Source organism: Mustelus asterias, chromosome 23, assembly GCF_964213995.1.
Source record: "Mustelus asterias chromosome 23, sMusAst1.hap1.1, whole genome shotgun sequence".
Classification (NCBI taxonomy): domain Eukaryota; kingdom Metazoa; phylum Chordata; class Chondrichthyes; order Carcharhiniformes; family Triakidae; genus Mustelus; species Mustelus asterias.
Window position 1 is genome coordinate 46765623 of NC_135823.1, and position 27710 is coordinate 46793332.

General features: G+C 43.5%; 1 protein-coding gene across 4 annotated transcripts; it reads left to right on the forward strand.

Moving 5' to 3' along the window:
- Nucleotides 1–2963: 2963 nt before the first annotated feature.
- Nucleotides 2964–26320, forward strand: tedc2 (tubulin epsilon and delta complex 2). 4 transcript variants are annotated; one of them, XM_078240425.1, is made up of 10 exons: nucleotides 2964–3095; nucleotides 5423–5521; nucleotides 6912–7011; nucleotides 8556–9417; nucleotides 13743–13796; nucleotides 14592–14670; nucleotides 17246–17366; nucleotides 18855–18956; nucleotides 20868–21043; nucleotides 25476–26320. In XM_078240425.1, the coding sequence occupies exons 3-10, from the start codon at nucleotides 7002–7004 to the stop codon at nucleotides 25620–25622; spliced, it is 1551 nt and encodes a 516-aa protein (XP_078096551.1). In that variant the 5' UTR covers nucleotides 2964–3095; nucleotides 5423–5521; nucleotides 6912–7001; the 3' UTR covers nucleotides 25623–26320. The 4 variants fall into 4 exon arrangements, with proteins under 4 accessions (XP_078096551.1, XP_078096547.1, XP_078096550.1 ...); XM_078240421.1 differs by having other exon boundaries at nucleotides 2997–3095; nucleotides 6912–6967; XM_078240424.1 differs by having other exon boundaries at nucleotides 3030–3095; nucleotides 6912–7068.
- The last annotated feature ends 1390 nt before the right edge of the window (nucleotides 26321–27710 follow it).

Genomic DNA, 27710 nt, shown 5'->3' on the forward strand with positions numbered 1-27710 from the left:
ATTGGCCCAGTCTTCTATACTTGCTTCGTACGCTTCATGTTTATCAAAAAAATACATTTTTCTTACTGCTCCTTCCCTATTGGATGAGCCTTTGCTCGCCTTATAGGGGAGCTCGCATTCTACAAAGCCCACAGGGAGATCTATTAATGATCCCCCGTGAACAACATAACAGGTTACTTGGTACCAATCAGTGGAGGAAAACCCTGGTTAACTTTCTGAAGGACTCCTTGGATATTCCTTTTGCCTCCAGTTTCTTGCCAAGAAGTTATCCATAGGTCAATAATACTCTGTGGCATGGGCCTCAGCTCCTCCCTCTGCAACTGGATCCTGAACTTCCTAACTCACAGAACACAATCAGTAACGATAGGCGACAACACCTCCTCCATGATCATCTTCAACACCGGTGCCCCACAAGGCTGTGTTCTCAGCCCCCTACTATTCTCCTTATACAGCTATGACTGTATGGCCAAATTCCCCTCCAACTCGATTTTCAAGTTTGTTGACGACACCACAGTAGTGAGTGGATCTCAAACAATGACGAGACAAAGTACAGAAATGCGAGAGAGAATCTGGTGAACTGGTGCTGCGACAATAATCTCTCCCTCAACGTCAACAAAATGAAGGAGATTGTCATCGACTTCAAGAAGCATAGTGGAGAACATGCCCCTGTCTATGTCAATGGGGACGAAGTAGAAATGGTCGAGAGCTTCACGTTTTTAGCTGTCCAGATCACCAACAACTTGTCCTGGTCCCCCCATGTTGACACTATAGTTAAAAAAACCAACACCTCTACTTTCTCAGAAGACTAAGGAAATTTGGCATGTCAGCTATGACTCTCACCAACTTTTACAGATGCAGCATAGAAAGCATTCTTTCTAGTTGTATCACAGCTTCGTATAGCTCATGCTCTGCCCAAGACTGCAAGAAACTACAACAGGTTGTGAACATAGCCCAATCCATCACACAAACCAGCCTCCCATCCATTGACTCTGTCTACACTTCCCACTGTGTCGGCAAAGCAACCAGCATAATTAAAGACCCCACGCACCCCAGACATTCTCTCTTCTACCTCCTTCCGTCGGGAAAAAGATACAAAAGTCTGAGGTCACGTACCAACCAACTCGAGAACAGCTTCTTCCCTGCTGCCATCAGACTTTTGAATGGACCTACCTTGCATTAAGTTGATCTTTCTCTACCCCCCAGCCATGGCTGTAACACTACATTCTGCACTCTCTTGTTTCCTTCTCTATGAACACAGCATGGTGGCACAGTGGTTAGTAGCTCCAGGGACCCGGGTTCAATTCCCGGCTTGGGTCACTGTCTGTGCGGAGTCTGCACGTTCTCCCCATGTCTGCATGGGTTTCCTCCGAGTGCTCAGGTTTCCTCCCACAGCCCAAAAGAGGTGCTGGTTAGGTGCATTGGACATGCTAAATTCTCCCTCAGTATCCAAACAGGCACTGGAATGTGGTGACAAAGGGATTTTCACAGTAACCTCATTGCGGTGTTAATGTAAGCATACTTGTGACTAATAAATAAACTTTAAAACTTTCAAGCTTTGTCTGTATAGCACACAAGAAACAATACTTTTCACTGTATACTAATACATGTGACAATAATAAATCAAATCAAAATAATACAGCAATTTACAGTCAAGGATGTGGCTCTGTGTGCTGCTGAACTCCCTCTTTTTTACATTTTTAATTATCTCTCTTTTCCTCTTCCACTGGCAAATGCTGCAAAATCCAGATGAGTTTCTGTTTTGGTGAAGTTTTGTGATTTGATTTATTATTGTCACATGTGTTAGTATGCAGTGAAAAGTATTGTTTCTTGCACGCTATACAGATGAAGCATACTGTTCATAGAGAAGGAAACGTGAGATTGCAGAATGTAATGTTACAGTCATAGCTGGGGTCTAGAGAAAGATCAACTTAATGCGAGGTAGGTCCATTCAAAAGTCTGATGGAAGCAGGGAAGAAACTGTTTTTGAGTCGGTTGGTACGTGACCTCAGACTTTTGTATCTTTTTCCCGACGGAAGAAGGTGGAAGAGAGAATATCCGAGAATGTCTGTGCTATACTGTTCTATGTTCTATGTGTGGGGTCCTTAATTATGCTGGCTGCTTTGCCGAGGCAGCGGGAAGTGTAGACAGAGTCAATGGATGGGAGGCTGGTTTGCATGATGGATTGGGCTACATTCACAACCTTTTGTAGTTTCCTGCGGTCTTGGATTATTGAGAGGCAGGCATTTCAACCCTCCTCCTCCTCGCCCACTTTTGTGGTAAATTGTAACTGGTTCTTAAAACTAATCTATTGGATCAATAAAGGAAAGATGAAGTTCGGAAGATGAAGTGTTGGAAGTAGTTATAGAGAAGAATAATTGAGACATTAAGGAAATTTAAACACGGTTGAGAATTTTAAACTTGTGGCACTGGTCAGCTAAGATGGGGTGACAGGTGAGAAGGACTTGATGCTGGTTAGGAGTGTTCCTCTAACTTGAAGTCAAGTTCAGGGGAGCACTTTTAATCAAAATTCTTGGCAAGCTCCAGCAGAAGCCTGGCATGCCTGGGTCCTGCAGCCCCAGTCCAGCTGTCTGGTTCAATCTGGAGCCAAAAGCCTACTCTGGTGTCTGATGGAAGTCCGATGTGAAAGCGAGCACTTTCCTCCATGGTCAGAGCTTGCTGTCTGATTAAAGATCTCTCCTCACTTGTCCCTTTTAAGGATCTTTCCATACTTGCCTCTTTATCTCTCTCCTTGACTGTTCTTTTAAAAGGGTTTTCCCATGCCTGTCCCTCTAAGGGTCCTCCCATGCCTGTCCTTCTAAGACTCTTCCCATGCCTGTCCCCTCTAAGGGTCTTCCCATGTCTGTCCCCTCTAGGACTCTTCCCATGTCTGTCCCCTCTAGGACTCTTCCCATGCCTGTCCCTTTAAGGGTCTGCCCATGCCTGTCCCTTTAAGGGCTCTCTTCGGTTCTAGCGACACTTTGTGGCGGCTGCGCGATGCGCTCCTTAGCAACAGTTGCCGGATACGGGTCCGATCCCGGGCCTGCGGAAGGCTGATTCCGCTCCCCGGCAATGGTGCCGACCTCCCGGGCACAGAGGTAATCCGCTCCGTTCCCCAGATCGCGCAATCTGCCCGCTCCCTTGACAGCGGCCTCTATTTCTGTAGCGCCTTTCACATCCCAAAGTGCAAACTGTGGAGTGTGTTTGAAATGTTGTAGTTTAGGAAAGGCGCCAACTAATTTGTACACAGCAGCCTCCCACATATCAATGTTCTGGGACCCTTGCTGTTTGTCATTTTCATAAATGACCTGGATGAGGAAGTGGAGGGATGGGTTGGTAAGTTTGCTGACGACACCAAGGTAGGTGGTGTTGTGGATAGTTTGGAGGGATGTCAGAAGTTGCAGCGAGACATAGATAGAATGCAAGACTGGGCGGAGAAGTGGCAGATGGACTTCAACCCGGATAAGTGTGTGGTGATCCATTTTGGCAGATCCAATGGGATGAAGCAGCAGTATAATATGAAGGGTACCATTCTTAGCAGTGTAGAGGATCAGAAGGACCTTGGGGTCCGGGTCCATAGGACTCTTAAATCGGCCTCGCAAGTGGAGGATGCGGTCAAGAAGGCGTACGGCGTACTGGCCTTCATTAATCGAGGGATTGAGTTTAGGAGTCGGGAGATAATGCTGCAGCTTTATAGGACCCTGGTTAGACCCCACTTGGAGTACTGCGCGCAGTTCTGGTCACCTCATTACAGGAAAGATGTTGAAGCCATTGAAAGGGTGCAGAGGAGATTTACAAGGATGTTGCCTGGATTGGGGGGCATGCCTTATGAGGATAGGTTGAGGGAGCTTGGTCTCTTCTCCCTGGAGAGACGAAGGATGAGAGGTGACCTGATAGAGGTTTACAAGATGTTGAGAGGTCTGGATAGGGTAGACTCTCAGAGGCTATTTCCAAGGGCTGAAATGGTTGCTACGAGAGGACACAGGTTTAAGGTGCTGGGGGGTAGGTACAGAGGAGATGTCAGGGGTAAGTTTTTCACTCAGAGGGTGGTGGGTGAGTGGAATCGGCTGACGTCGGTGGTGGTGGAGGCAAACTCGTTGGGGTCTTTTAAGAGACTTCTGGATGAGTACATGGGATTTAATGGGATTGAGGGCTATAGATAGGCCTAGAGGTGGGGATGTGATCGGCGCAACTTGTGGGCCGAAGGGCCTGTTTGTGCTGTGGCTTTCTATGTTCTATGTAATAATGACCGGATAAACTGTTTAGTGGTGTTGCTGCTGGGATAAATGTTGGTTAGGACAATGAACACCCACCGTGTTCGCCCGTGAAAAAGGGTGGTGTGGGACCTTTTGCATTCACCCAAGACAAACAGACAGGCTCAGTTTAATATCTCGTTGGAATGATCCATCTCCAACAGTGTGGTACTTCCTCAGTATTGTCCCTCCGACAGAGCAATGCTGTTTCCTCAGTACTGGCCCTCAAACAGTGCAGCGCTCCCTCTCAGGACAGACCCTCTCTTAGTACAGACCCTCTCTCAGTACAGACCCTCTCTCAGTACAGACCCTCCCTAAGTGCTGAGCTCTGTCAGATTGAAGAATGAGAGGTGATCTAATTGAAATGACTGAAATGTTGTTTCCCCTGGTTGGAGATTGTAATGATGTGGAGATGCCGGCGTTGGACTGGGGTAAACACAGTAAGAGTTTTAATAACACCAGGTTAAAGTCCAACAGGTTTATTTGGTAGCAAATACCATTAGCTTTCGGAGCGCTGCTCCTTCGTCAGATGGAGTGGATATCTGCTCTCAAACAGGGCACAGAGACACAAAATCAAGTTACAGAATACTGATCAGAATGCGAATCCCTACAGCCAACCAGGTCTTAAAGATACAGACAATGTGACTGGAGGGAGCATTAAGCACAGGTTACAGAGATGTGTACTGTCTCCAGACAGGACAGCCATTGTAAAACAGAGATTGTAAAACATGGGGACACAGTTTTGGGACAAGGGGTCAATCATTTATATTGAAAGAAGGAGGAATTTCTTCACTCAGCGAGTTGTGAATGTTTGGAATTTGCTACCACCAAAGACTGTGGATGCTCATCGCTGAATATATTCAGGACCGAGAAGATTTTTTGGTCTCTTGGGAAATCAAGGAATATGGGGAGCAGAAGGGAAATGGAGCTAAGGTAGAAATTAGCCGTGATCATATTGAATGACCTTCTTCTATTTCTTATGTTCTTCACTATCTGTTTTTCTAAATACGAGCCCCATCCTGATTATATAGATATAATTTATTTTTTGTTCAAGCTTTGGGAGGACATTGACTATTTCAAATGCAGGTATGTTCAGGATCAAATTGTCTTGGTGATGAGACGGGTTTTGCTTTGGTTTTTTCAGAGGTATCTAATGGTTGAATGTTTTATAGGCTTTCCTCATTACTGGATGAAGCCATTAAGGAGTGTACGGAGGAGGAGAGAAAGCTCGAAGCTGAGCTAAAGAGTTATCGCAAGCTGCTGAAACCTTGGTACGACTGTCCAATTTACTTTAATTCAATTATGTGGAATGTATAATGCCCCATTGTCCTCTAATAATAGAAATATACATGATCAGAAAAAGGGAATTCAACTCAGCCAGTCCTTTTCCCCAGAGATTGGTTTCTCCCTACCTTCTCCAGAGGCAGGATTCTCTCCTCACTCTCAGGTTCTGGACAGCATATTTGCACCTTGTGTATGGGAAAGCGGAGGTCTTGGATTGGATTCCAACATGGGCGGCACAGTGGTTAGCACTGTTGCCTCATAGTGCCAGGGACCCGGTTCGATTCCCAGCTTGAGTCACTGTCTCTGTGGAGTTTGCACATTCTCCCCGTGTCTGCGTGGGTTTCCTCTGGGTGCTCTGGTTTCCTTCCACAGTCCAAAGATGTGCGGGTTAGGTGGATTGGCCATGCTAAATAATGTCAGGGGGACTAGCTAGAGTAAATGCATGGAGTTATGGGGATAGGGCTTGGGTGGGATTGTGGTAGGTGCAGATTCAATGGGCTGAATGGCCTCCTTCTGCACTGTCGGATTCTATGATTCTAACTCACTCTCCTGTCAGGAGAATGGGATTATTAAAATCTATTGTATCCTGGTGTCTGTCTAATTCAAAGGAGCAATGTAATTGTAAACCGTTTTCGACTGATCTCTGAACCATATATATTCAGAAATGAAATGCACTTAATTTCTTGACATCAAAATTCAAAGGAGTACAGTTGGGCGGCACGGTAGCACAGTGGTTAGCACTGCTGCTTCACAGCTCCAGGGACCTGGGTTCGATTCCCGGCTCGGGTCACTGTCTGTGTGGAGTTTGCACATTCTCTTCGTGTCTGCGTGGGTTTTCTCCGGGTGCTCCGGTTTCCTCCCACAGTCCAAAGATGTGCGGGTTAGGTTGATTGGCCAGGTTAAAAATTGCCCTTAGTGTCCTGGGATGTGTAGGTTGGAGGGATTAGTGGGTAAGTGTGTAGGGATATGGGGGTAGGGTCTGGGTGGGATCGTGGTCGGTGCAGACTCGATGGGCCGAATGGCCTTTCTCTGTGCTGTAGGGTTTCTAAGATTCTAAGAGTTGTTCCACATGCAAGTTTAGCACAGAAGTTGGTGTGAATGTAAAATGGCAAACACTGTGCTACTCTTAATTTTTTTAATTTCATGCATAGAAGAATTTTACACCAATCCTTTTTAAAATTTAGCTTTGGTTCAGGGTGTGGTTGAGCCCCATCTTAAATCAAATTCCTTGGTCTCCTGTTTGAAGTCCTGTGTATAGTCAGGAATGTTTAGGCAAAGTATCATTGTGCCCAAATCATCAACTCATTTGGGTAAATAAAGACAAATTCAGTTGCAGCATTTCATGTTTATTAAGGCTTTGTTGATGTTTATTCTCAGGAATCCCTGTGCTGGAGAGAGTCCAGTGAAGGATGGAGCCACTGCCATCAAGACAGGTGTGCCTGGCTGAGAATCTTCCAGGGATCTCTTATGGGGGAAAGTGTGTATTTTAGGAACCTGAAAACTATCTCAAAGGGTTGCCTTTTTTTGGCTGATGGTAACACCACCTTTCTGCTTTCTCAACATCTGCTGCAATAGTTGCCTTTTAATAGCTTGTTCTGTTACTTTGGTTCCAAAGAATTCCAAAAAAAATCTTATTTCATGAATTCTGAAAACTAAGAACTTAGCTGCTTCTTCCTCATTGCACTTTCTTAAACCAGGCTCAAGCATTCAGTTTTTTGGTAAATATCCTGGATAAAACTGAACACTATACTCCATTTGTAGTGTAACCACTGCCTCATATTATCTGCATAAACTCCTTGGGCTTGTGATCCGTGCATCTGCTATACCACAGATTTTATTTTGCATAGAGCTTCACGGTAACAGGAGTAGGCTATACTGTTCGTCGACTCTATTCCTGTACAGTATAGAAACAGGGTCTTTGGCCCCACCAGTCCATGTTGGTATTTATCCACAAGCAGTATCTTAATCCCATTCTGTCCCCATATCCTTTCATCCTCCTATCAAGCCTAGTCTTAAATGTTAACATGGTGTCTAATTTATTCACACATTCTGGTAATGTAGTCAGTAATCTCACATCCTGTAATCTCTGCTTCTCACAGAGACTACACATGTCCAGCTTGTTTACTGATCTCACGCAATTGTTTCTTTTTCCTTTTTCTCTCCAGCGCATGATTTTATCTGCATTGTGATGTGACTCCTTAGTTTACCTAATACTAACTGAAGCTTTCTCCTTTTTTTTTCATTCACTTGTTAAAATGTTTTGTTCAAGTTGACATGCTCTGTGACTGATGATTTTCTGCATTTCTTAACAATAATGTTCTTTACCTTGAGAAGTTCAACAAGCATTTTCTATTTTTAAACAAAAAAGTTTTTTTTGTTTGGGAGTCAAACTCAGTACCACAGGGAGTTCCAATGTTCCCGTTCAGAGACCTCATCCCTGGTTTAATTACATCTTTTTATTTACAAGATTCTCCCAACCTTGTTGTAAGAGGTAATGTTTAAACTTCTTTTGAACAATGATGCCCAATGGTAGAACAAGAATTGCTTAACTCTTAATTCCCACAGTCTATCTCTTTGGATTAAATATACGTTCCACCTGTGCACAGCTATTCTTGGAGAGTGGGATTCTTTACGTTTATTGTCATTCTCCCTTCATTCCTCCATTTGCAGACTGATGTCTTGAATGGTCACTGGGCAATTTACCATCTGCAATATGTAACAAATAAAGTTATAGAACAAATCGCACAGAGCAAATCTCCCCCCCCCCCCCCCCCCCCCCCCACTGGCCAAGTTTCCATTCCAGAGTCTCCCCAGTGACTAAAGAAAAAGGAATGCTGTGGGATGATGGACAGAGGATCCTGAGGGCCAATGAAAAAAGATGGGCAGAGGGTTCTGAAGACTATTGGTCTATTGGATGATTACGATGATTGACAAGTCGCGGAGTTTAACATTCTGTTTAAACACAGTGCATTTGAGAGCCTGAATTCGGAGCTTGATTCATTTTTCTGTTCTTCTTTCCAGACCATGACTGTAGTTCTGAGGAGCTGCAGGAGCTCGAGGTGTTGAACAGAGCTCTGGCCAAAGCCCTACGGATCCGACAAACCCATCATAACATGCTTGAGACGGAGCTGATCCAACCACACATCCCCAAGGGCAGCACAGTGCCAACTGACGCTGGATATGGTGCTGCCAAACAGCCACCAACATCCAACTATGGAGATAAACATTCAGCAGATGTTTTATTCAGGTCACTGCAGTCAAATGCTAAGAACAAAGTAGCAGGTGCCAACATGAACAAAGTTGGTGGAAAAGTGGCAGCACCAGAGTGTAAGGAGAGTGTTACTCAACTGAGTAACTTAACTGATAGGCTTACTGGGAGGGGAATCACAGCACAGACCATCTCCTCCAGCAAACCAGTATCTTATACGTTGAAGGTCCCATATAAAACCAAACTGGAAGTGAGAAGAAAGTTGGTGCCATCGGCAGTGAGACAGTTAGCTCGAGGCTCATTGCACACTCAGTCAAGCGTAGTTCAAACTGCTGCCAAGAGACATACAAAACAGCCTGACTCTGTTGACCGGGCAGGAAGCAGAACTCGACAAAACAGGCTCCAGTCCATAAAATCAGCTCCAAGGACAGTGATATCTCATGGTGTAAATATTCCGCCAGGTACAGATGTTGCTCCAAGGACAGTCACGTCACACAGTGTACTGACTCCTGAAAATACAGACACTGCTCCCACCTTGGCTTTCGCTGTCATAAACCAGCAGAGAGTCAATCGGATCAAGGAATCTGTGCAATTGAGTGCTTCCGACAGAAACATGCCCCAAACTGCAAACTCTTCCACGGAGAAACCCAAATTATTCACTCTTCAGGAAAATGGGTAAGAGGCTTGGAAATTTACCTTTTAGTTGCATTTTTTTTTTAAACAAGTACTCGTCTGTTTGGTCTCTGAGGTTTAATATTTCGGATGCAGACCTGGGGTATCTCCTCTTTTGTTCTGACTTGCTGTATTTTACGTCTGTCTACAAATTGAGTAATTTGCATTGAAGATCTAAATAAGGTACTTAATTTGATCAGAGACTTTATTTGACAGGAAAGAATGTAGAGGACGCAAATGTGAAAGTGAATTTACTATGGCTGAGGCACATGGGCTGAGTGAATCTGTTGTAACCCCTCCACCAGACCAAATGCCCATTCCTTCTGTTTTAATTTTTCTTGTTGTTCTGTGTTTCTTGTTTTGATGGCAGTGAATCCTAGAATCCCTACAGTACAGAAGAGGCCATTTGGCCCATCGAGCCTGCACTGACAGCAATCCCACCCAGGCCCTGTCCCCATTACCACATGTAGTTACCCTGCTAATCCCCCTGATACTGAGGGTCAATTTCGCATGGCCAATCAACCTAACCTGCACGCCTTTGAACTGTGGGAGGAAAGCGGAGCACCCGGGCAAAACTCACGCAGACATAAGGAGAATGTGCAAGCTCCACACAGACAGTGACCCGAGGCTGGAATTGAACCTTGGTTCCTGGTGCTGTGAGGCCTCAGTGCTAACCACTGTGCCACCTGCTGTGGCATGTGTTCTAGGTAAAAGCCCTCATTCACAATCCCAGTGTCTTGTCTAAGATGAGTAAGAAGTCTCACAACACCAGGTTAAAGTCCAACATGTTTATTTGGTGGCACAAGCCACAAGCTTTTGGAGCACTGCCCCTTCATCAGGTGAGTGGGAGTTCTGTTCACAAACAGGGCGTATATAGACACAAACTCAATTTACAAAATAATGGCTGGAATGCGAGTCTTTACAGGTAATCAAGTCTTAAAGGTACAGACAATGTGAGTGGAAAGAGGGTTAAGGACAGGTTAAAGAGATGTGTATTGTCTCCAGCTAGGACAGTTAGTGAAATTTTGCAAGCCCAGGTAAGTTGTGAGGGTTACAGATAGTGTGACATGAACCCAAGATCCCGGTTGAGGCCGTCCTCGCGTGTGCGGAACTTGGTTATCAGTTTCTGCTCAGCAATTCTGCGTTGTAGTGTGTCGTGAAGGCCGCCTTGGAGAACGCTTACCTGAAGATCAGAGGCTGAATGCCCGTGACTGCTGAAGTGTTCCCCAACAGGAAAAGAACACTCTTGCCTGGTGATTGTTGAGTGGTGTTCATTCATCCGTTGTCGTAGCGTCTGCATGGTCTCCCCAATGTACCATGCCTCGGGACATCCTTTCCTGCAGCGTATCAGATAGACAACGTTGGCCGAGTTGCAAGAGTATGTACCGTGTACCTGGTGGATGGTGTTCTCACGTGAGATGATGGCATCCGTGTCGATGATCCGGCACGTCTTGTGGAGGTTGCTGTGGAACACTACAGGCATTTACCTGCAGATCCGACCAAAGAACACACGCGTCAACTCAACAGACTGATCAAGACCTTTGATGCGGACCTTCAGAGCACCCTCCATGCTCTCATCCCATGTACTACCCGCGTTGGAGATGGCTACTGCCTCCCGAAGATACACAAGGCCAACACACCCGGCCGTCCCAATGTATCAGGCAATGGGAACCTCTCCGGCTATGTCGAGGGCATCCTGAAACCCATTGTACAAAGAACCCCCAACTTTTGTCGTGACACTATAGACTTCCTACAGAAACTCAGCACACATGGAGCAGTTGAACCAGGAGCACTCCTCGTCACAATGGATGTCTCGGCACTCTACACCAGCATCCCCCACGACAGTGGCATTGCTGCAACTGCCTCAGTACTCAACGCCGACAACTGCCAGTTTCCAGATGCAATTTTACAACTCATCCACTTCATCCTGGACCACAACGTCTTCACCTTCAACAACCAGTTCTTCATCCAAACACACGGAACAGCCATGGGGACCAAATTCGCACCACAATATGCCAACATCTTCATACTCCGGTTCGAACAAGACCTCTTCACCGCACAGGACCTTCAACCGATGCTATACACTAGATACATCAATGACATTTTCTTCCTTTGGACTCATGACGAACAATCACTGAAACAACTATATGATGACATCAACAAGTTCCATCCCACCATGGACTACTGTCTGGAATCGGTTGCATTCTTGGACACACACAGCTCCATCAAGGACGGTCACCTCAGCACTTCATTGTACCGCAAGCCCACAGATAACCTCACGATGCTCCACTTCTCCAGCTTCCACCCTAAACACATTAAAGAAGCCATCCCCTACGGACAAGCCCTCCTTATACACAGGATCTGCTCAGATGAGGAGGATCAACAGACACCTCCCGATGCTGAAAGATGCCCTCATAAGAACAGGATATGGCGCTCGACTCATCGATCGACATTCCGACGCGCCACAGCGAAAAACTGCACTGACCTCCTCAGAAGACAAACACGGGACATGGCGGACAGAGTACCCTTCATCGTCCAGTACTTCCCGGAGCGGAGAAGCTACGACATCTTCTCCGGAGCCTTCAACATGTCATCAATGAAGACGAACGTCTCGCCAAGGCCATCCCCACACCCTCACTTCTTGCCTTCAAACAACCGCACAACCTCAAACAGACCATTGTCTGCAGCAAACTACCCAGCCTTCAGGAGAACAGTGACCACGACACCACACAACCCTGCCACAGCAACCTCTGCAAGACGTGCCGGATCATCGACACGGATGCCATCATCTCACGTGAGAACACCATCCACCAGGTACATGTTACATACGCTTGCAACTCGGCCAATGTTGTCTACCTGATACGCTGCAGAAAAGGATGTCCCGAGGCATGGTACATTGGGGAGACCATGCAGACGCTCTGACAAGAGATGAATGAACACCGCTTGACAATCACCGGACAGGAGTGTTCTCTTCTTGTTGGGGAACACTTCAGCAGTCACGGGCATTCAGCCTCTGATCTTCGGGTAAGCGTTCTCCAAGGCGGCCTTCATGACACACGGCAACGCAGAATCGCTGAACAGAAACTGATAGTCAAGTTCTGCACATGTGAGGACGGCCTCAACTGGGATCTTGGGTTCATGTCACACTATCTGTAACCCCCACGACTTACCTGGGCTTGCAAAATCTCACTAACTGTTCTGGCTGGAGAATATACATATCTCTTTAACTTGTGCTTAAGCCTCTCTCCACTCACATTGTCTGTACCCTTAAGACTTGATTGCCTGTAAAGACTTGCATTCCAACCATTATTTTGTAAATTGAGTTTGTGTCTTTATATGTCCTGTTTGTGAACAGAACTCCCACTCACCCAATGAAGGGGCCGTGCTCCGAAAGCTTGTGGCTTGTGCTACCAAATAAATCTGTTGGATTTTAACCTGGTGTTGTGAGACTTCTTACTGTGCTTACTCTAGTCCAACGCCGGCATCTCCACATCTTGTCTAAGATGCTGAGGAGGAGCCCTGCTTTCCTCTCCAGGGTTGCTGTGGGTAGTTATATTTCCCATAATGCTGCAATGGTGTATCCAATAAATTAAACAGAGACCAAGGAATCTGACTTGCAGCTGCTGCAGCGTCAGGCTCAGTATCACACAGCAGCTGCAGTTGCTCAATCAGCCATCAGGTGGTGCTCAAGGTCCAGGTTTAAGATCAAATGTAACTAATCCAAAAAAAAATAAGGACTTGAACTATAATTATTTTGCACATTTATTTAGTTTATTTTAACTTTGATTTTTTTTTAACAAGTGTAACTGCGGCCTCAGTGCTCCTGTCAACAAACACCTTCTATTGATATGTCCTTGGGTGTTTCACAGAGAAAATAAGGAACAGGTGTTAGACTTTGTGGGAGATCATTTAAGCTTTGCCAAGCTTTTCTTAAAGGTAGCAAGGGGCCTAAAGACGATGATTCATAGAGTTAAGATTGAGACTGCTGAAGATTGGGCAGAGAGAGGAGTGGTACATTGAAAGCCAGTGTTCAAGAACTGAAAAGTGTGCAAGGGGATTTAAGTCTGGAGAAGATAGCGGGGACAAAGTCATGTGGGGGCAGCAACTGGTTCAAATGTCAGTGTGTTCGGCAATGGGGGAGAGTGTACATCAGTGAGGAGAAGGAGCAACTTAGATTTTCTGCAGATTCGCATGTAGCCGGCTGAGTTCGGCTCTTCTGTTTTTTTTTGTAGCTTGAGAATTTAACAGCTTCTCTCTGTTGACATGATTATACTGGATGGATATTGATGTACTTTCTGCAAACTGTAAATCATCTTAAACCTTCACAGGTCAGTGCTGAAACTTCCTTTAGAGTGGAGAAAGCAGCGAAGCAGAAATGAACGGTAAGCAGAACCTTGGGAACAGAGCAGTAGAAGCTGAACACAAGCTCACCCCAAGGGGAACCTGACACCTCATCTCCCCAGATTTTGATGTTTTGGGGTTTTGTAAAGAAATATTTTGACATTTTTAAAATAATTTCATGGAATGCGGGCACCACTGGCAAGGTCAGCATTGGTTGCCCACCCTGAATTGCTCTTGAACTGAGTGACTTGCTCGGCCATTTCATAGTCAGCCACATTTCTGAGGACCTAGATTCATAGGTAGGCCTGACCAAGTGAGGGTAGCAGATTTTCTTTCCTAAAAGGGCCTCTATTTTCTTCTATTGAGCCAGATGTTTTTACAACAATCGGTTAATTTTTCATTCAATTCCCGCACAAGTTGCCATGCTGAGATTTGAACTATGTCCCCAGAGCATTAGCTTGGGCCTTTAGATTACTAAGCCAATGACATAACCACTGTCATCATCTCCCCCTCCTTCAGACAATGACTTTTCCCAGCAAGGTGGAGCAGGAAGAAGAGGGCTACACAGAATGCTTCTCTACCTCCCCATTATTTGCTGGCTGAACAGAAAGGAGGAGTGATCAGCAGGATTCACCCCCACCCCGTGTACTTTTAGTCTGGGTGAAGGCCCTTTCCATCTCCACTTCACTCCAAATTCTGAAATTCTCCCTAATTGTCCCTCTAATATTCCAGATGGAATTGCCTCGTGGGAAAATCCCAACCATGACAACTTTGCAAGAGTTCGGGGAGATGCACGTGGGCGAACATCTATCTTTGATTCTGTTGTTGTTTTCTAGCTTGTGGGGGAAAGTGTCCACAAGTGACACTGAAGAGATCCAAGAGAAAGCAAGCTTCATGCAAAGACTCCAGTCAGCCGTATCCTATCACAGAGATTGAATCTACTCACTCTTCATACAGTGAAAAGTATTGTTTCTTACACGCTATACAGTCAAAGCATACCGTTCATAGAGAAGGAAAGGAGAAAGTGCAGAATGTAGTGTTACAGTCATAGCTAAGATGTAGAGAAATATCAACTTAGTGCAAGGTTGGTCCATTCAAAAGTCTGATGGTAGCAGGGAAGAAGCTGTTCTTGAATCGGCTGGTACATGACCTCAGAATTTTGTATCTTTTTCCCAGTGGAAGAGAGTATGTCTGGGGTGTGTGGGGTCTTTAATTATGCTGGTTACTTTTCTGAGGCAATGAGAAGTGTACACAGAGTCAATGAATGGGAGGCTGGTTTGCGTGATGGACTGGGCTTTATTCACGACCCTTTGTAGTTTCTTGCGGTCTTGAGCACGGCAGGCGCCATATCAAGCTGTGATACAACCAAAAAGAATGCTTTCTATGGTGCATCTGTAAAGGTTGGTGAGAGTTGTAGTGGACATGCCAAATTTCCTTGGTCTTCTGAGAAAGAAGAGGCTTTGGTGGGCTTTCCTAACTATAGTGTTGGCATGGGGGGGGACCAGGACCGGTTGTTGGTGATCTGGACACCTAAAAACTTGAAACTCTCGACCGATATGTGGAGTATTCCTTGTTCCAGTCCTACTCCGGCCCCCTCCAACAACTGTTCTTCCATTATATTTTTGACTGTTTTAGTATCACTTGGTGCTCTCATTTGAACCTGGAAAAAATGATCAATTTTGTTTCAACACCTCTCTCACCCTCACATGGTCTATCTCCAACACTTCCCTTTTCTTCCTTGACCGCTCTGTTTGAATTTCTGCTGATAGACTGACCACCAGTATTCGTTACGAGCCCACCAAATCCCACAGCTATACACCCTGCTTCCTGTAAAGATTCCATCCCACTCTCCCGGTTTCTCCATCTTTATCGCATCTGATCCAATGATGTTACCTTCCAAAGCAATATTTCTAACATGCCTTTTTCCTAAACCAACGGTTCCCACCCACTAGTGACAGAGTGCACAAGCACATCCAACCCATCTCCCACACCTCTGCCTTCACCTCTCCCCTCCCTCCCAGAACCATGATAAGGTCCCCCTTGTCCTCACTTTTCACCCCACCAGCCTTTACATTCGAAGGATCATCCTCCACCATTTCCCCCAACTGCTGCAGGATGTCATCACCAAACACCCTTTTACCTCCTCCCACCCCTGTCAGCATTCTGGGGGGATTGCACCCTCTCTGAGACCTTGGTCCACTCCTCCATCACCCCCAACTCCTCATCCCTTCCCCGGACACTTTCAAATGCAATTGGAGAAATTGCAACACCTGTCATTTTACCTCCTGCCTCCTCACCATCCAAGGCCACAAGCACTCCTTTCCGGTGAAGCAACGTTTCACTTGCATCTCATTCAATTTGGTTTACTGTATTTACTGCTCCCAATGCGGTCTCCTGTACACTGGGGAGACTAAACGCAGAGTGGGGTGACAGCTTTGCAGAACACCTTCACTCAGTCCACAGACATGACCCTTACCTTCCTGTCGTTTGTCATTTCTCACCATCTAGTTCTCACCCACATGTCAGTTCTTAGTATGCTGCAATGTTCCAGGGAAGCCCAATGCAAACTGGACAATAGCACCTCATCTTCCAATTAGGCACTTACAACCTCCTGGACTTGACATCGAGCTCAACAGCTTTGGATCATAAACTTGTTCCTCCACCTTGATCCCCCTTTTTAAATCCAATTTGTTTTGTTTCAAGAGCACCCTCCCCCACCACCCCACAGGGCCATCTATCGCTTGTACTTCAGTATTGTTTTCACAGAGCACTGACCCTTGTTCTGCTGTTAACACATTCTGCTTTCCCACCTTTTATATCATTAACAACACCCTCTTTATTCTGTAATACTCCCTTTGCCTTGTGCCAATGACATCTTTGTCAAATCTTTCCAAACTTCCATCTATCCTTGACCTATTTTGCCCCACCTGCTCCATTCCCCTCTTAAACAGTATAAAATCCATCACATCTCTCCGAATCTGAAGAAGAATCACACGGACTTGAAGCATTAACTCTGTTTCTCTCTCCACAGATGCTGCCAGACCGACTGAGTTTTTCCAGCATTTTCTGTTATTTATTATGATGAAGGATAGAACTTGAACCTAAATTTTAAACATTTATAAGTTTTTATTTACAGAGATACACATTACGAACATGCACATCCAAGCCCAATAATCAGTTTCAGTTAGTTCCGAGGTATATCCCTTTTGTGCACCTAACACTAATTCAGTGCACAATTTGCAAGTGGTGCTACTATCCGAGCAAAACAAAAACAAAAAAACTTTAAAGGAATCTTATGAATTTAAATTAAAATAACATTCTAGGGGATAATGATGATGCACTCTTGTCCCCCTGGTGCATGCTCCTATATATAGTGAATTCCCAGTTAATGCTGTCATTTGAATACAATCAGACATTCAATTGACATACCAGTGTAATTAAGAGAAATACATGACAAAACGTAAAACTTTTCCTGAACCTCAGAGTGAAGTTCCATTCACAGCTCCCAACTGTAAATTATGCACAGATTGAAGAACAATTGGACAATATTCGTGAGTTTTACAGATGTATTGACCAATATGTCCACACTGACCCACTGCTCAATTCTTCAGGTATGTCCTTAATAAGTTATCTACAATTTATTTTATGTTGCCATGGGGATAGATACTTAGAGGCCAAGCACACGTTATACAAAAGGACAATTTCTCTGTCTCAGACTTGAAAACTTATAGTTCCCGGAAGACAAAAGAGGAATCACATTCCTAGACTATATACTTGCAAGCAACAGGGGAAGTCTCCGCACCATGTACTTAGTGAGAGTGCTGGTTCATCTGCAAGGATGATACACTTTCACCTATTGGTATAGGTGAGTTGAAGCAATGGGGGAGAAATTTTGCATAATTTCCAGATTCTGTTGAATACATTGGCCACTGCACCTTTTTCATATTGAAGAACTATGGTGATAGGACAGGATCCTTGGAGGAGGTCATCCACCAAGATGCAAAAGGGGAGAGGAGGTAAATCAAGAAACCAGTTGGGTGAAGCCAAGCTTATAAGTTGCAAACAGGGAGACAGAGACAAAAAGGGGTTCCAGTATCAGAGTCCCTGGGCAGAATGAGTTGGATAGCAGACTGTCCAGTGAATACTGATTTCAAAACTAAGGATATAGGAAGGAGGAAAAGATATGTGTTAGCAAAATAGAGGACATTTCACAGGAACACATATTAAAATAGGCAAACAAGAAAGGATGTGATGGAGGGAAAGGGTTGGACTGGAGGTAAATGAAACAATATCTATGCTAAACTTAGTGTTGTTTCCGAGAGAGAGACCAATTTTTGTCTTTGATCTTGGACCAAATTGTTTTATTGATTTTGTTAGTAAATTATTCTTTTCATCCAACAAATTTATCTTCCTCCATTGTGATGATTCGTACATTTGATGCACACATTCTAAATACTCATGACTCAGATAATATCTATTAAATTAGGTTTCATATTTGGTGAAGCCTGCCTCCTATTATTTGATTTTTTACATCTGAATTAATTTTTTGTTTTTGAAAGTAATCAACATCTGAGTTTTTACACAAATATTGTTTTTTGACAAAAGGAATTCGTTGAAAAGTTTGGTTGAAGAAGTTTGAGGTTTTCAACAAGTTTTAAGCCTTCAGCTGCAGAGAAGTTGAATGAAATTGAAAACTTAAGTATCAAGAATGTAGTTAATCAAATTGGCAGATTCTTTAATTATATGAGAAGCTATTCATGCTAAACGTTATTAATTAATTAGCAGACATTCTCATTGTATTCCTGGTATACGTATATTGCATTTCTAATGTTTACTATATTCTAATTGACATTTAATCAGGTTTCAAGTTGAATGAAACAATCCCACTCAGCTGTTAATGTTTGAACTAAACTTTGTTTGGTTTGGGAAACAAAGATAGCATCCACTAGTTAAACCAAAACAATTATTTCCATTGCCAGTGTTGGTGGGGAATTGATCCACTAGTCTGTTCCTGATTTTAAAAATCCTGTGTTCTCATTCAGTGCTATGCCCCCTCAGATAGTATGCAGGGAAAACAATTGTATTTGTGTTTGTCAAAGGTCCCCTTAGTTGGCAGCATGAATATGGGTGTCTGCAGACACTGGAGAGATGCCAAGATACTGCATCAAGCCTTGTTCACCAGATTCAGCAGCTTGCAGATGGTGAGCATATTATCTTTTAAGCCACACCAGAAACGTCAGCTGCTAATTTACCTGAATTCTGATCCTTTGCCACGGCCCAGTTACATCAAGCAACCTGTGTTACATACATTAAAAATATGGTGTAAATAGAATTGTAGAATGGTTACCACACAGAAGGAATTTGTTCGATCGATCTGTTCTGCTTGTGCTGTCTCTCAGCGACAGCAATTCAGTGAGTCCCACACCACCGCCATTTCTTCATAGCCTTGTAATTTTTTTCTATTCAGGTAATTACCCAATCCCTTTTTGAAAGCCTCCACCATATTCTCAGGCAGTGTGTTCCAGATCCTAAGCAATTGTGTTTTTTTTTGTTGTTATGTTTTCCTCATGCCACCTTTGTTTTATAATTTTAAACATCTCTTATCAAATTTCTTCTCAACCTTCCCTTTCTCTAAGAACAGCGCCAGCTCCCATTTATCTAGCTGAAGACCCTTATCCCTAAAACCAATATCAAAAATGTTTTCTGCATCCTCTCTAAAACCTGCATATCCTTTTTAAAGTGCTGTGCCTAGAATTGGAACAATACTCTAGTTAATGTCCAACCCATGTTTTAAAAGGTTCACCACAATCTCCTTGATTTTGTCCTCTGTGCCTCTATTTATAAACCCCAAGATCCTGTATGCTTATTAACCACTTTCTCACCTACCCTGTCTGAACAATCTATATCCATATACTTGTTTTACCAAATCTCTCTGCGCTGCATCTTCTTTGGAATTATATATTTTTAAAAATTAATTGGGATGTCAGCAACACTGGCAGGGCCAGCATTTGCTGCCTTTGAACAGATGGTAGTGAGCCACTTGCTTGAACTGCTGCAGTCAATGTGGTCTAGGTCGTGGCTCGGTTTAGCTCAGTTGGCTGGACAGCTGGTGAGGGGTGCAGAGAGATGTCAACAGTGCAAAAATGTATCCCGTCACACTTCAACTATAAATTCCATCTAACTCTGTTCATCCCATTCCACCAACCTGCCTATGTTCTCTTGAATTCTATTACTAACCCTCCTCATAGTTCACAATACTTCCAAGTTTATGTCATTCACAAATTTTGAAATTATGCCCTGCGCACCCAAATCCAAGTCATTAATATAGCTCAAGAAAGTAGTGGCCCTGCTGCCAACCTTTGGGGAATCCCATTATATACCCCACTCCCAACAGGAAAAAACAACCATTCACCCCCATGCTTTATTTGCTGTCATTTAGCCAATTTTTTTATCTGTGGTGCCAATGTCCCTTTTCAATGCCTCTGCAATTCCTCCCTTGCTTCTCAGAGCATTCCACCAGACCTGGTGATTCAACAACTTTAAGTATGGCTAGTTTCTAGGACCATTACTTTTTAGCCCATCCACTGTCTGAACTAAAGTTCCCCTGCGTTGCCCGATTGCATGTTCCAATGAAACACAAATCTGTGAAAACATGCAGTGACTTGTATAAGTGATCTTTCAATCGATGATTGTTGGTGAACAATTTTATTATAAGCAGTGTCACAGATAAAGCTGAGTTTCTCCAGCTTTTATTCGCACATACTGAATTACCTTGGCTAAAATGTGCCAGTAAACCTGAATGACAATTCCCACGAGAGATTGAGGTCTGTAATTCCACAGCTGATGTGACCTAATTAAACACTGCCCAAGCAGAGCTTGCTTTGATCTAAGTGGCTTTACCACAGCAGGTGAGCAGTCAGCTACCAGGGCTGCCGTGATCCTTGTCACAAATGCTTGTCACAAATGCTTGTCACAAGAGATTTATTAAGTCAGGATCTGAATATGGAATCTGTTAATTTTAATGATTTTTAAGTACGCTGACAGCCCCTTTGAATCAGTTTGATTTTTGCCATTCATCATTTGAATGTCTTTACTTTTTGTCTTGATAATAGCTGAGGCATTTTGGTTAAAGTTTGGGAGCTGCTGGAGGCTGAGCTTCAAAATGTGCAAAGGCTTTGGCAGCGAATGTGCACCTCTCCTGTTCTATTCCAGTCTGCAGGACCTGAAGGAAATGGAGGCTCTCAGGTTTCAAGTACAAACTCTCCAAAGACGGATCCAGATTCAAAAGGTACTGCACAATTCTGTTTTTTTTTATTCATTCATGGGACATAGGTGTCACTGGCTGGCCAGCATTTATTGCCCATCCCTAGTTGCCCTTGAGAAGGTGGCGGTGAGCTGCCTTCTTGAATCGCTGCAGTCCACGTGCTGTGGGTTAACCCACAATCCCATTAGGTAGGGAATTCCAGGATTTTGACCCAGTGACTGCGAAGGAATGGTGATATATTTTCAAGTCAGGACGGTGAGTGGCTTGGAGGAGAACTTGCAGGTGGTGGTGTTTCCATGTATCTGCTGCCCTTGTCCTTCTAGATGAAAGTGGCCATGGCTTTGGAAGGTGTTGTCTAAGGATCTTTGGTGAATTGCTGCAGTGCATCTTGTAGATAGTACACACTGCTGCTACTGAACGTAGATGGTAGAGGGATTGAATGTTTGTAGATGTGGTGTCAATCAAGCGGGCTGCTTTGTCCTGGATGATGTCAAGCTTCTTGAGTTACTGGGGAGTCCTCAGTTTACTGGGGAGGCGATGGCCTAATAGTATTATCACTAGACTATTAATCAGCTAATGTTCTAGGGATCCAGGTTCAAATTCCGCCATGGCAGATGGTGGAATTTGAATTCAATAAAACTTTCTGGACTTAAGAATCTACTGATGACCATGAAACCATTGTCAATTGTTGGAAAAACCCATCTGGTTTGCTAATGTCCTTTAGAGAAGGAAATCTGCCATCCTTATCTGATCTGGTCTACATGTGACTCCAGAGCCACAGTAATATGGTTGACTTTCAACTGCCCTCAAAACAAGGATGACTAGGGATAGGCAATAAATGCTGGCCAGCCCCAGCCAGCGATGTCCATGTCCCACGAATGAGTTTTTTTAAAAGTTCCATCGGAACTACTACATTTAATATTTGCAATTTTGGAACCAAGATCTTTCAATGAAAGAGATTCCAAATTACCCCGACTGCTTTTCCTGAGTAAGTACCCAAGGAAATACCTAGTTAATGTATTACTGTGTGTAAGGGGAAAATATAAGGAAAGCACACTTTAAAATGGCTGCCTGGCACATAAAGAGTTAACTGGGAAAGGAGCCATAAAGCAGACACCAGCTTCCACTGACACAGAAATCACTTTAAATCAAACCTAACAGACAAGCCATTTCTAAATCACAGACAGTGACTTCAAGTAAACAAACACCTCAGGAAGCCAAGCCAAGGGTCGAGACATCTTTTGAGATAAGGAAAACCCGAGACAAAGAGAATAGATTAGCCATAGGAAGAGCAGGAAAATATGAATGCGAGGAAACCAATTAACACCTGAATGAGCCAAAACCAACCATTGATAGATACAGACATAGGAAATGTACCCATTCATAAGAACAATACTATGTTAAATGTCTGTATCTGTTTGTATCTGCCTAAAACGATGTGATAATGTTCAAATCACCGGTCCATCTATTGTGTAAAGAGTATAAAGATGGACCGCTCCCGACATTTTACTGAGAGAAGGTCTACTACTGACTTGTGCCTTGTCTCCACGGAGCTCCGTTGAATAAATTGTGTTTTCTGAATCTCAAAGTCTGACTACTAGTGAATTTTTCCCACAACACTGTGCCTACTGAGGCAGTGAGCAGCTCTGCTTATGACCTGAATCAGGCAATTGAAGAAACAATGACTTGTATTTATATAGCGCTTTTTATCACAATCTGCTTTACAACCACTGGAATATTTTAGAAGTGTAATCACTGTTATAATGTAGGATTTGTTCACAGCAAACAGTAATGTGATAATGGGCAGTTCATCTGTTTTTTGTGATGTCAAATGAAGGGTTATTATTGGCTAGGTCACTGGGAAAAGTGACACACTACCCCTGCTGTTCAATATATGACCACCTGAGGGAGCAGACGGTTTAATGCCTCACTTGAATAACAGCACCTCCCAACAATGCAGCAATCCTCAGTACTGCATTGGAATGTCAGTCTTATTTTTGTGCTTAAGTCCTGCTGAGGGACTTTAACCCACAACCTTGTGATTCAGCAGAGACTGTATACCCACTGAGCCACAAACAACTCAGCTTTTCCAGTTTATCTATTTACCTAAATTCCCTCATCCCTGGAACCATTTTTCTGAATCTTTTCTGCACCAACTCTTAAAGTCTTTACATCCTTCTTCAAGCATGGGACCCGGAATTGGACAAAGTACTTGAGCTGAGGCTAAACAAGTGTTTTATTAAGGTTTGCTGTAACTTTCTAATATTTGTATTCATTTATAAAGTTCAAGATCCCATATGCCTTTTTAACTGGTTTCACAACCTGCCCTGCCACCTTCAATGATATTTGTGCATGTGCACCCAGGTCTCTCTGTCCCTACACTCCTTTGAGAATTTTACCCTTTAGTTCATATTGCTTTGCTTTGCCTTTCCTGCAAAACTATATCTTGGTAAGAGGTCTCACAACACCAGGTTAAAGTCCAACAGGTTTATTTGGTAGCAAATACCATAAGCTTTCGGAGCGCTGGAAGGGGCAGCGCTCCGAAAGCTTATGGTATTTGCTACCAAATAAACCTGTTGGACTTTAACCTGGTGTTGTGAGACTTCTTACTGTGCTTACCCCAGTCCAACGCCGGCATCTCCACATCAAAACTATATCTTCACAGGTTGTGGTAGCAGATTCAATTTTAGCTTTTGAAAAGGAATTTGATAAGCAACTGGAAATACAAAAAGAAATTCAGGAGGGAGAGGGAGGTGGAATGAGACTAACCAAATTCCTCTTGCAGAGAGCTAGGATAGATTCGATTGGCTAAATGGTCACTTTCTGTTATCATTCAATGATTGGTCTACTGGCTCTCTCCTGCACCTTTTCCACAGTCTCAATATTACCCACCATGTGAGAAGACCAGGGCATAGTCCTCCAAGTGAGCCCTGACCAATGTCTTTTACAACAAGTTGTTTTTAAAATGCAGTGACACTTATGTGGACAAATACGGCAGCCCTAATCTTCAAAGCAAATTATCAGTTCATTTGTTTCTTAGTGATGTTGGCTGAAGGAGGAATCATAGAATCCCTATAGTTCAAAAGGAGGTCATTTGGCCAATAGAGCCTGCACCGACAACAATCCCACCTAGGCCCTATTCCTGTAACCCCACATATTTATCCTGCTAGTCCTCCTGACACTAAGGGACAATTTAGCATGACCAATTAACCTAACCCACAAATCTTTGGAGGAACAGTTGCCATCTTCAATGTTGAGGGTTCCTCCATGTTCTCAACAGGAGACAAAGCTTGCTTCAACTTCATATCTAAAGAATGACCCCGAGACAAAACCACAGCTCCATACTGCACCAGAGGATCAGCTCAAGTTCTTCTTCAAGGAGGCAATTGCTGAGCCTTAACTCAACTCTGTTGAAACTTCTGTCAGCCAAGCCACATTGTCATGACATCTTTCACTGGGTTACTTCACTTCCCTGTTATGTTTGTGCTATTGAGGAATGACTCTCTCATGTTATGGAGTGAATGGGCAGCAGCCTTATTTTCACAATGCAGATTAATTTAAAAGGAGCAGGATCACATAAAACAAGAAGAAAAATCTACTTCTTGGTACTTTTGTGACCCGAAGCATGGGGAGCCGGTTTTACTGTGATACTTCCCTCTTTTGATTGGATGGGTTGTGTTCCCACTTTTAGCAAGGTTTAGTTTATAGTGTCAGATGAACAGGTTAGGGAATTTTTTTTTAAAATCCTTGTTCACAAGAAAACAATTTATTCCTTTTGTTGCCAAAAATGTAAACAGAATGCTTCTCAGCCTTTTTGGCTGAGATCAAGCATCGGATGAAGCCCAAGCCCAAGCAATGCCTTATCTTGTCAGCTTAGATCTTGTTTGTGTCTCTCATGGGGACCATGGATTGGATTCAATTTGAATTTGATTTGTGAAGTAAGCAAGGAGATGGATTTGGGTCCAACCGGTCCACTCTGAGCACTGGCTTTGAACTCAAGTAAGAATGAAGTAAATTTTTTTTTTAAATGCATCTAATCTTTGCATTCAAATCTGAAATAATAGCAGAATATTTTTATTCAGTGCCTGTTTGGGGTTTACGTTGTCATTTGTTGTACCGTGCCACGGAGACAAGCCGAGCTCCCAGTTCCACCTCAGCTGAGGACATTTGTGGCAGTAGTTGGGATACTGCGATCAGCCACAAATCCCGCTGTCCAGTGAATACTGCAGAGGCTGCAATAGGCAGCTAAGGACTAAAATGGTTCAACCATGATGTAATTAAATGATCATGTTTCGGGAGTGGGGGCAAACGTGAATGTGTAGTGTGCAGTAAATGAAATGGTGAGTGTATCTGCATGTGAATACCCTTTAACTTGTTATGTAATAGAATGAACAAAGGAATTTAAGATGCAGTTAGGGGCTTGAGTCGTGCTGACTCTTTCTTTCTCTCTCCCCAGGTTATGGCAGAAGAGCTGCTTCCCATTCTGCTTTCCTCCGGGCCTCCAGAGCAGTCCCCATACCACCTTTATCGAGCAGTGTATTCCCAACTTTGTGAGGGAGGAGAACAATTCCCTGCCTTAGTACTGGATAATATACCCGAGTGACTAAAGCAACAGATCCAGCCTACTGACATCTGCAACAATAATTGTGTGGAAGATCTGGGCACACAAGATGTCTTGAAGCAATTCGATAATATGACCTGAAACTAGCTTGGATCTGGACAGATGATTTCACATAAATCAGTTACCTCCAACACCACCACCAACATTCATATTCAGCCCAATCACAGTGCAGGTCTAAGTGCTGCCCGTCAGGATCCTTTGTGAAATGAGAGTAGGCAACTTAATCACTTTAACTATTTTTTAAAAAAACCTGACCCAGCACTGGAACTTGATGGACAATCTCCCTGAGAAGGAACAGTGGAATTTTGGTATATTAAATGGAAAAATGTTACACTGCATTATTCAGAGCTTGAGACATTGTAAATGGAGTTTCACTTGTGCTGTATCTGCCCTAGGAGTATTTGATGGGGCTTTGGAGAGAGAGCTTTACTCTGTATCTGACAAGAGCTGTACTTGCCCTGGGAGTGTTTGATCCTGACAAGTGAATGTCCCATTCCAGCACTAACATCCTTCACACTAGTTTGAACAAAAATCCTCAACATTGTAGTATATTTTTTGTATTATGCACTTCTACTATACAAAATTTGTCTATTATTGTCTACTGAATCAAAAATATTCTAGTGATTGCAGAATTTAGATTTATACAGATAACTATTAAAAATCATCAAATTTATTCCATGATTAGTGTGTCTAAATGAGATCGCTGAACGGACTGTTTTGTTAACTTTTCTCCTTCGGTTCTGACTACTTTAGGGGTAGAATTTAAGTGCATCGTCAACTCTCCATGTTGGTGACCCTGGATGATGTGGTAATATAAGAATATTGATGTCAAACTCTCTTCCGAGTCCTACTCAATTGGGAATATGAATGAGTTATAGGCTGGATTCAGGGATGTAATAAATCTTGGGTATGAAACTTGAGCAATTTATAACAATTGACTGAATTCTATTAAAAGGAGGACAAAGACTGATGAAATGAGCAGGCACATGGCAGATGAAATTTAATGCAAAGAAATACGAAGTGATGCATAGGAAGAATGAGGAAAGAGAGTTAACCAAAAATTTTTCCACTGACATTTAAATACTAAGTGGCTAGTGAGAGGTGTGGAGGGGCCAATTCGCGATAAGGAAGGTGGTATATGCTTGGAGGCGCAAAGGAGGGGCTAGAAGCTTAATGAATACTTTTATCCGTGTTTACTAAGGAAGTGGATGCTGACAAAATGTTAGTGTAAGTAGAGCTGGTGGAGACAAAGGAAAGAGTGAAAATTGATAGACAGAATCTGCTGGAAAGGCTTAGAATGCTTGGAATGGATAAGTTGCCTGGTCCAGATAGCTTGTATTCCAAGTTGCTAAAGGAAGTAGGCATGGAGATAGCAAATGGGCTTGCCATTATTTACCTAGATATGGGTGGGGGGATGCTAAGGGATTGGAAAGTGGCAAATATGACATCCCTATTCCAGAAAGGATGTTCTGAGTAACTGCAGGCCAATAGATTTAACATCAGGGGAAGGTAAGGTTTTAGAAACAGTCATCAAGGAAAAAATCAACATCACTGGGAGAAGTTTGTTCTGTAGTGCCAACACGGATTTATAAAAGACAGATGTCTGAGTAATTGAATTGAATTCTTGATGAAGTAATCAAGATGATGAAGACAGGAATGCAGTAGATGTTGCCTATATGGATTTGATGAAGTGCCACAAAATTGAGGCTCAGTGTCTGCTAGATTTAAAAAATTACGAAACAGCAAGTTGTGGTAAATTATTGCTTTTTAGATTGGGGGATGGTCGACAGTAGTGTTCCCCAAGAATCCACCCTAGGATCATTCTATATATAAACAGTGAGGTTGTAATTGACTGCAATAGATAGGATAGCAGAATGGGTAGGGGAGTAGCAAATGGAATTTAATAGAGAAGTGAAGTGATGCACTTTAGGAGAAGGGATAGGGAAAGGCAATATAGGCTGAGTAGCACAGCTTTTAAATCGTGTGCAGAGACAGGGACCTAGGGGTAAATGCAATAGACCTTTGAAGGAGACAACTCTTGTGAGGATAGTTTGCAAAGTATTTGTGAAC

Coding starts and splice junctions, on each gene's coding strand:
- tedc2 (XM_078240421.1), top strand. CDS start 3,070: ATGGTGCCGACCTCCCGGGCACAGAG. Junction 5,522..6,911: donor CGCAAGCTGCTGAAACCTTG/GTACGACTGTCC, acceptor GTTTATTCTCAG/GAATCCCTGTGCTGGAGAGA. Junction 18,957..20,867: donor GATTCAGCAGCTTGCAGATG/GTGAGCATATTA, acceptor TCTTGATAATAG/CTGAGGCATTTTGGTTAAAG.